The sequence below is a fragment of the Trifolium pratense genome, linkage group LG2 (assembly GCF_020283565.1).
Source record: "Trifolium pratense cultivar HEN17-A07 linkage group LG2, ARS_RC_1.1, whole genome shotgun sequence".
NCBI lineage: Eukaryota > Viridiplantae > Streptophyta > Magnoliopsida > Fabales > Fabaceae > Trifolium > Trifolium pratense.
In genome coordinates, this window is record NC_060060.1 from 38,359,985 (window position 1) to 38,369,624 (window position 9,640).

Below are 9,640 nucleotides of genomic sequence, written 5' to 3' on the forward strand. Positions count from 1 at the left end.
TATTTTTATCTTAGTTATTTTAGTTCACTTTTCACTTCCTCCTAAAAATATGTCATTAATCATGTATGTTTAATTTTACAACTGATCCTAAATTTCAGTTAAAACGTTCAACAATCATTGCTTTGTTTGTTGTATTGAGTGAAAAAAAGATGTTTGTTATAAATTTTCAACTTTTCATAAGCAAGTAATCTAAAAAGAACATATTAAAATCAACCAAGCTTTTTCTTGAGTAAAAAGTCATCTTAATCATTAATTGCCTGCGTTGTCGCGTAATAAATTCTTGAGTGTAACAAAAAGTAAATCATTTAAATCTTTGAAATCGTGAGGATCGAAATGTTGATTTACTCATGTACCAAAATTACAAAAACATACTCGAATGTCTCTTATTTAATCAATTTAATCTATAGAATTACTAACAAAAGATATACTTATAGATGGATATGTAATTCCAATACACTCAGAAACTTACGTAGACAGCATCTTACACATTCAAATAACAAAATGATCATTTACTCTTGTTTTTTTTTACTTACATTAATAGAGTAAAGATTAAGCAGAACAAATAAGCTAAATCTATATTCCTTGTTATTTATGTGATCAAATCCAATCATCATAAGGGATAGAAGTAGATCCAATCCAAGCATCACCAATAATGAACTCAGAAACAGTGAAGTTATTTGCACTATCAAAATCCATCAAATGGTACCCTAACCATTTCACTCTTTTATCTGTTCCAGAACCAGGTCCATAATTTGCATACTCACCATAATACAAAGTATCCAACCCTTTATCACCATCATGAGACCACTTTGTCCATCCCATTGGATTAATAAACACATCAATGTAAGACTCAATGTAAACAGTCCTAGAATAAACCCTCCAAGGTCTTCCAAGGTAACTTTTAATGTTGTTAGAGTTGTCATACAAATCAGTAGTAGCTAAAATTGAACAATTTTGGATTGAGATGCCAGTGTCTTGATCAGGAGAATCTCTGGCTTGTGCAGTGATGACAGTGAATTGATTAGGTAATGGCATTCTTGAAACAATGTTACATGCTTGTAAAACTACTGCTGCATTACCAAATATGAAATCTATGGTCCCAAAAATGTCACATTCTCTATAGAATTGTCTAAAGGAATGAACATAAAGTGTGTCTTGGTAACCATACATTGCACATTTGTAAAAAGCTGTTAAATCTGCATTCACTCTTAAAGCAACTGCTTGATGCTTCTCTGGTCCTGCCTTGTTCTCAAAAGCTATATCGCGTGCCAGAAAACCTTCACCGGAGACCGCTGACAAAAAAGAAAACAAGGGACAAATTTGATAAATTTTTTGCAATTTTAGAATATCAATTATGTGAGAGACTAAATTGATACAATCCTATAATTTCAAGGACTAATTTGAGTCCTAACTCAATTTGAGAATAACAGCAGTCCTATCCCTTACTCAATGTCAGAACACTTACACATGACTTTCAAATGTTACAAGTTGTGTGAATCATGGATACTTCTCGGTTTAGGAGTGTCTCGGTGTCGGTGTCTGACACGAGACTGACACTTATGAATTATGTGTCACTGTCTATATCGTATCTGGTGTTTGTGTCTGTGTTTCATTGGTTATAAGTTATATTAGGCACATTAATACTTAATAGTAGTCCCATAAATAAAGTGTTTAATCAATGATTACCTAAAGTTGCAGATCTGAAAGTGGTCCAGCCATCAACAACACTTCTATTGCCAGTAATGAGAGTGACATCACTTCCATCACCAAGTAAAACAATATTGGTTTTATCACTTGAGATTTCAACATTTTCCTCATACACTCCTTGTTTCACATAGATTATTATCCTATCATAGTTGTTATTTGGAGCAAAGTTAATGGCTTCATTGATGGTGCTAAAGTTTCCACTTCCATCTGCAGCCACAACTACATCATTTGTACTTTGCAAGAACCGGCGGTGATCTTTGCTTGATAACCACGTTAGAGAATCCATTAAACGTCTGTTACCACGTCCTTTCAAAGCTCTTTCCTCAGGCTCAGGGAGCATTGACAGAGAATTACTAACATGCTTATAAGTGTCTATCACTGAATCCACTAGAACTTGCTTCATTGTACCCGAAGCCGAATCTAAGCTTTCTAAACATGTGTTCTTATCAGTAAGTGCTGCACTGAGATAAGTTCTTGCATCAACTAACTTTCTAGAGTTTGAGGAACTGATTCCAGATAATGATCTTTTTAAGGAAGTCAAAGTAGATTGTTGAAGTTCATTGCAATCTTGTAACACACCTCTTTTGTTCTCTATGATGTTTGAATGTTGTTTAGCATTGTTGAATTGATTAGATAGTTTTGTTGTTTCAGATATTGCTACTTGAAGTGTGTTAAGAAGGATGCTAATGATGTTTGGATTTATGTTTATTGAGATTGATAGTTTTGATGAATTGAAACAAACTTCAGGATATGGAGTAGTTTTGCAGAAGGATTTTAATGAATAGATCTTTGCATGTAATGTTTTTGTGGAAGAATTTGAGGAATTGTTGAAAGTTAAAGTGTGTGAGTGGAAAATTGTTAAGAGAAGAAAGAAGAGTTTAAAAGATAAATTAGCCATGAAAAATTAGAGAAAGAAAAGAAAAGTGTTGAAGTAGTCACATGTTTGAGAATTTTAGTACTTGACTAATTCACTCCTTTAAATAATGCAACTGATGCATGGAAATTCAATTAGATTAGAATCTCAAGGACAAATTACAATGCCTAGCTAGCTTAAAAATCAGCTATGGCCAAAGGGGGATGAATACATACCGAGTCGAATATGTTATCTCAGACATAAAATCTGACATAACAGATTCAACGCGGTATGTCTGGAAATACGGATTCCAATTTTTTGATTTTTTCCTCTCTACTCAGTTCCAATACCACATACATTCGATATTGGATAAACTGTTCGACTTTTGTGTGTCTAAATAATACTACAAGTCTTTTTTTGAATTATGGTTTGGACAGGTCACCTCACATATTTTGTTTTTACATGAAGAGCAACTTATGATTATTGCCACACCGAATATTAAGCTATGACTATGATGTATCAACTTTTGTAGGCATAATTTATCTTAGACTTTTACATAGTTATGTGTCGTATATAATAGTTATATAATTGTGATATCTATGCATGCAGGCGGTAGGTGAAACACGGGTATGTATAGAAGTGAAAATCAAAATGTAATATAAAGAAACACAAGTTGAGCTAAATCACGTTACAAGTAAGTCACAATGTGCCGGTCACTTGGTCCACAGAATCTGTCAAAATCCCAACCGTGCAGAATCCACTTTGGTAATGTTTTGACAAATTTAATAAATAAATATTTTCAGTCACGAATTTGGTTCCTATGTCATTGGGTTAACGTTTGTTACACATATATATGTACAACATCTTTATAGTATATACTAGTGGCCAGAGGGTCACGCGGCACGTCCCATCTATGTGATCCGCTTTTTTATTCTGCTAACATATATATAAATCGTAAGCAATAATTTTTGTGTAAATTTAATTTTTGACGAACCCTTAAAATCTCTTGCACACAATCGTAATATTAATATTTGGTTGAACACACTCTTTAAGGCTTTAGAGGAAGGATATTTGTTCACTAAATTTTTGACGTAATTTTGGACTTTTGTAGACTTCTGTATTGCCATTTTTAAGAATAACTTACAAAGAGTAAGATAGTCTTTGGCTGAAATAATTTCAAGGTTGTTTTCTACAATGAATACCATTACATATGTGGTTTGCTATTGTTGGGCAATTACCCTCAAACTATCAAGAGATAGAATATGCCTCACATTTGATTAATTATTTAGAATAATATATTATATATTTTTTAGTTTGGAATTAACGCGCTGGATTCTAACGAATGAGGGTCTAGTAATCAGAAGTCCGACCGTAAGATAAGTATAGTCCTGCCAAGAAATTGTGACACTAGCCAAAAGTGTGTTGGAGGCAGTACCAATTTATCATATGATGTCAACTAAGCTCCCTAAAGCTTGTCCGGATGATATTCAATGGATTCAAAGAAATTTTATATGGGGAGACATGGAGAGTAGTAAAAAGTTTCATGTTGTTAGTTGGGAGAAGGTGACCACACCAAAACGAATGGGAGGTTTGGGACTGAGAGAGTTAGAGGTTATGGTGTTCTGTGCTGAGAGGTAAATATGTACAAGATTTTATTTGATTTGAAGCGACATGTCATGAGTATTTGTTTGTGGAGTATCGGAAATGGTTGTGAGATTGAAGCTTGGAATCATGCTCTCTAGAAAATATTCAATACGAGTACTAGGTATTCAATTCCAAGATTAATTAATCATTATTCCTTTCATCGGGATATATGAATTGAACAAATCCGGTTAATTCGGCAAAATCCGTCAATTTTTTTTTTTTTTTATAAAGTAATTTAGTAACTAGAAATTTCATAATAAAAGTAGATAAATCGAGTGTCCAAGATTCAAACCTCGACTTTTACATAAAATATGTGATATCCCGACTAACTGAGCTAAGCTCACGAGGACACCAAATCCATCCAATTTAACCTAAATATTTAGGTTGGATCAGGTAATTGGCTGAATATAAATTTCACAAATGAAAAAATCATAAAAAATATATTAGAAATATATTAGGTTCTAAGTAAAACCATATATACAATATTGATATTTGGCTTAAATGCAGTTTTACCCCCCCTATTTTGAAAAATGCGGAATTTTACCCCCCTATTTTAAAATGCGGAATTTTACCCCCCCTATTTTATAATTTGTTGGATTTTGCCCCCCACCAAAATTTTGCACAAAATCTGCTTCTGAGCCTCAAGTTCAAAGTTTCGCACAGAACTCAATTTGGATCAATAATTCACCAAACTGGTACCGAAACGACCTCAATCGAGTTAGTTTTCCACAGAATCAAACTCCACTAAATTTGGAGTTACAGAGAGAGATTAATTACTGTTTTAGTGAAGGTCTGTTCAAATTAATTATCGTATGAAACTACTACTGGTATTCTCGTCATTCCTCTCACCCTGTAGCTCATTTTTTAATACTATTTACATGTATGGAAATCTAACGAAATTACCCTTGTTGGCATTTCAATTTCGTCGAATTTGGAGTTACGATGTGTTCGGTAGACGATGTTGAATTTGAAGATCACAAGTAGATTTCTGCAGAATTAGTAATTGGCCAGACCTTCACTAAAACGGTAATTAATCTCTCTCTGTAACTCCAAATTTAGTGGGGTTTGATTCTGTGGAAATATAACTCGATTACGGTCATTTCGGTAGCCATTTGGTGAATTATGGATCCAAATTGAGTTGTATGCGAAGCTTTGAAGTTGTGACTCGAAAGCAGATTTTTTGCAGAATTTTGGGGACATACCTTCACTAAAACGGTAATTAATCTCTCTTTGTAACTCCAAATTCAGTGGGGTTTGATTATGTGGAAAGATAACTCGATTACGGTCATTTAGGTAGCCGTTTGGTGAATTATGGATCCAAATTGAGTTGTATGCGAAGCTTTGAAGTTGTGACTCGAAAGCAGATTTTTTGCAGAATTTTGGGGGACATACCTTCACTAAAACGGTAATTAATCTCTCTTTTTAACTCCAAATTCAGTGGGGTTTGATTATGTGGAAAGATAACTCGATTACGGTCATTTCGGTATCCTTTTGGTAAATTATTGATCAAAATTGAGTTGTGTGCGAAGCTTTAAAGTTGTGACTCGAAAGCAGAATTTTAGGGGGGGCAAAATCCAACAAATTATAAAATAGGGGGGGTAAAATTCTGATTTAATCAAAACAGGGGGGGCAAAACTGCATTTAAGCCATGATCTTTTAAGTTATGAATTTTAAATCCTTTAGGTTATTTAAGTTATAAATTTTAAATATTTTAGTCTCTTAAATTATAAAAATATTTAACAGTCATCAATTAAAAGACCAAATGAACGAGAAAAAATATAAATTAGGATCAAATTGTGTGATGTTTGCAACTTAAGGGTGTAAAATGTAAAATGAAACAAAAAAAATTTAGGCTAAATTGCAGTTTTGGCCCTCTAAATTTTAGAAAGTTGCAATTTTGGCCTCTTATGTTTCAAAATAGCAGTTTTGACGACCTATGTTTGCTCCCTTTTGCAAAAGGTCAATTTTGACCAAGTCAGCGCTGATGTGGTCAATCACTTAAGTGACTCAGCTGCCACGCCAACTTCTTTTGTCACCTAATAAATAAATAAAAAATAAAAAGATTAGAAGGAGGTGATCTCAAAATCGGTTATCGACCGTTCGACGGGTCTTGGATTGCTGTGGCTGTCGATACTTCAGTGTTCCTTAAGGGTGCGTTTGATCTGCTAAAAAACAACAGACTGGACAGGACAACGTCTGTTGTGTTGTGTTTGATTTTAAAATTGTTCCTAGTACTGGACAAACTGGGGGCCAAGGGACATGACAAAACTTGAAATTCTTGTCTACCACAGAATCACGAGACAACTTTTTGTCCTCAGCACAAGTTGTCTAAAATACCAAAATAACATTTTGTCCATCAAACATCGTACAACACAAAGTTTGTTCAATACCTTAAACGCTCGTCCTGTGTTGTTCTGTCTTGTATTATTCTGTCCAGTATTTATATATTTTGCAGATCAAACGGAACCTAAATTAAATCATTAACAACAATGAATGAAAACTAAGGGAAAATCCAAATAGTGAAATAAGGAAATGTGAGAGATAGAAGAGAATAATTGTTTACAATGAATGAATTTTGATTGGATTTCTTTTTATTACAATGAATGATTTTTTTGGTACCACAAAACTATTAGCCTACTTTTTATGTTAAAGATGGCGTTGCATAAAGTACATAAGCTATAACAATTGTTTTGAAAAAGAATGAGGGTTGTAGAACGGTTGTTGAAATCTGTATTATGCTCTTGATAAGCCAGTCACAACGTTTCTTGATGTTCTTTGTTATAAACATGAATAATTTGCGAAACATGCAGTTACACAATTTATGCACAAACTTACATTTCTTTTTATTTAATTTTTTATTTATTTATTAGGTGGCAAAAGAAGTTGATGTGGCAGCTGAGTCACTTAAATGATTGGCCACATCAGCGTTGACTTGGTCAAAATTGACCTTTTGCAAAAGGGGACAAACATATGGGCCAAAAACTGCTATTTGAAACATAGGGGGCCAAAATCGCAATTTTCTGAAACTTAGGGACCAAAAGTGCAATTTAGCCAAAAATTTAAAAAAGACCAAAGTGAAGCTTAAAATTAATTTTAGGACAAAAAATGTTTACTAATATAAAAAAAAAAAAAAAAAAATTGGTAAGTTTTTTTGCTAGTTTTTGCTCTCTCCCTCTAAGGTGGCATTTAGCCTGGGAAAAAAGAGCATGAAAAATGATTAAAAAGACAAATTATTGAAAATTGAAATGAAGTAGTACTGTTTCGGAATTCATTTATTCATGAAAAAACAAGTTTTTTTATACTAGGAATGGCTCTTTTTGAGTTCAAAAACTGTAGAAATAATAAGAATAAAATTTTCATTTGCAATATTTATTTTTCACAAATAACAAATCAGATTTTTCTCCTTAAAGAATTATTTTCCAAAAAAAGACAAACATTTAAGTTTTTTTTTTTTTTTTACCGTAACATTTAAGTTTCTAGCATTAGAGCTCATAACCTCTTTTTTTTTTACTAAGAACTCATAACCTCTTGGTTAGTACTCTTTTGATATCTCTCCGCTCACGGACAGCTTGAGATTAAAGAAAATATGTACAAATAATATTATTTTTTTTGTTAAGTAGCCTAGTGACTAAAAATCTAATAAGTAAAGTGTCACGGGTTTGAACTCGGACTCCTGCACATATAGTGCAATGTTCCTATCAACTGAGCTAAGCTCACGGGGACGAAAATAATCTCATTTTAAAGTCATTATAAATATGTTTTCACTACTCCTATTTTTATTAGATAGACCAAATGACAAAATCATTATAAATTCATACACATATATAAATGATCAAGTTTGAAGTTCGAACTCTGATCCTAACCTCCAATCTAATAATTTCAATATTTTTTTATTTAGTTAGGATTTTTATTTTTTTATAATCAAATGATATTATATTAAAATATAAGGGGTACTCAAACTCTTACAACAAAGAACAAGTAACTTAAGAGTTATGGATATGTGAACTCCACTGCACCTGCTTTATTTACCTAGGAAAAAAAATTCAAAGCAAATCTAATTTGACTTTGACTTTGACTTTGACTTGTTTTATTTATGTAAGTTTGTCAAACAAAAAATAAATTATGTAAAACCACGATAAATTATGCAAGTTTGCTCCCAAAAGGAAAATGCTACAAGCCTACAAGCATGGGTTACAAAATTCAAATTAGCTTGATTCATATGGCTAATTACGAGTAGTAATATCACTGTACAAGACAAGATAAAATATGCATATATGGTGGGATCGTTAGAATAACCAAGCGGAGTTTTCGTTGATTTTCATTAGTTTTCTTATTGATTTTTATTGAGAAATAATGACATTAATTATCCAATTAATTATTTCAAAATATGGAATCGAGCGGTTCAAAATTAAGTACAGAAACGAAACATATTGCTATCAACTACCAATCAAGACACGAGGAGTTAATGAGATTCTCGTATGATAAAATGTCTGGAAAAATTCGATTTCGGCAGAAATAATTTGTTAGATTTTAATTATCTCGTGATCGAATTTTAAAATAATAAAACCATTTTATTCTAGAAACCAAAAGATTAATAAAAAATATTAACGCTAAAATCTGTATGAAGATGAATAAATGTAACATTTTTATATTGTTTATTCTTTAACATAAACAAGTAAACAACAAAGATCACATATCTCCCTTTTGAATATAAGTTATGGCTAAATTTCCAATACGACTAAGAAACTTCATCTCATCATTCGATGCAGAAATAGATGGATCATTAACTTTTTTTTCGTCGGCCAAGAGCTTGTCACATCTACTGGGTTCATCACCGGCAACAAAGGCATCATAGCTTGCACTTAACGGATCTTCAACCAATTCTTTCAACGCACTCTTAAAATCTCCGACACATGAATCGTAACAATTGGTTGAACACTCTTTGAGGGCTTTAGAAGAAGGATATTTGCTTGTCAAACTTTTGAGATAATTTTGAGCTTTTGTGGACCTCTCAATTGCCATTTTTAAGTATAACTTACAAAAAGTACGATAGTCATTGGCTGAAATAATTGCAGGGTAGCTTTTTAGAAGTTTCAAACAACGTTGTTGTTCATTAGAAGCATCTCTACATACATTTTCATAAGGTTTGGTGCTGGGTTTTTGTGAAGTTGCAAGAGAAATAAAAATCACTAAAGTAGTGAGTAACACAAATAAAGATGTTGACCGATTCATTCTTGTGTTTGAAATGGACTATGAAAATTACTTACGATTCTTAATTTATAGACCTTATACCAACCTTTATCAATTAAACAATTAATGTAAAAGTAAAATAAAATAAACAATTTCTACGTTTAAAAGAAAATACCATTCATTTTTTTAAGAAGCGGTCAATTTTTTATGTTCATTGAATGACTAATGTATTTGATGTATAATATA

At 32.3% G+C, this 9,640-nt stretch overlaps 2 protein-coding genes across 2 annotated transcripts; both read right to left on the minus strand.

Moving 5' to 3' along the window:
- Window positions 1-369: 369 nt before the first annotated feature.
- On the minus strand, window positions 370-2,915 carry LOC123907165 (probable pectinesterase/pectinesterase inhibitor 12). Its single transcript, XM_045957306.1, has 2 exons — window positions 1,687-2,915; window positions 370-1,292 (listed from the first exon to the last, which is right to left on the minus strand). Exons 1-2 carry the CDS (start codon window positions 2,603-2,605, stop codon window positions 598-600), a joined length of 1,614 nt encoding a protein of 537 aa, XP_045813262.1. The 5' UTR covers window positions 2,606-2,915; the 3' UTR covers window positions 370-597.
- A 5,978-nt stretch (window positions 2,916-8,893) lies between these two features.
- LOC123904669 lies at window positions 8,894-9,226 on the minus strand. Its single transcript, XM_045954304.1, has one exon. The coding sequence runs from the start codon at window positions 9,224-9,226 to the stop codon at window positions 8,894-8,896; it is 333 nt and encodes a 110-aa protein (XP_045810260.1).
- Window positions 9,227-9,640: the final 414 nt, after the last annotated feature.

Excerpts from the sequence above, each read along its gene's own strand:
- LOC123907165 (XM_045957306.1), bottom strand. The coding sequence starts at position 2,605 with ATGGCTAATTTATCTTTTAAACTCTTCTTTCTTCTCTTAACAATTTTC. Across the intron at positions 1,293-1,686 it reads TTTCAGATCTGCAACTTTAG|CGGTCTCCGGTGAAGGTTTT; the intron begins GTAATCATTGAT and ends CTTTTTTGTCAG.
- LOC123904669 (XM_045954304.1), bottom strand. The coding sequence starts at position 9,226 with ATGGCAATTGAGAGGTCCACAAAAGCTCAAAATTATCTCAAAAGTTTG.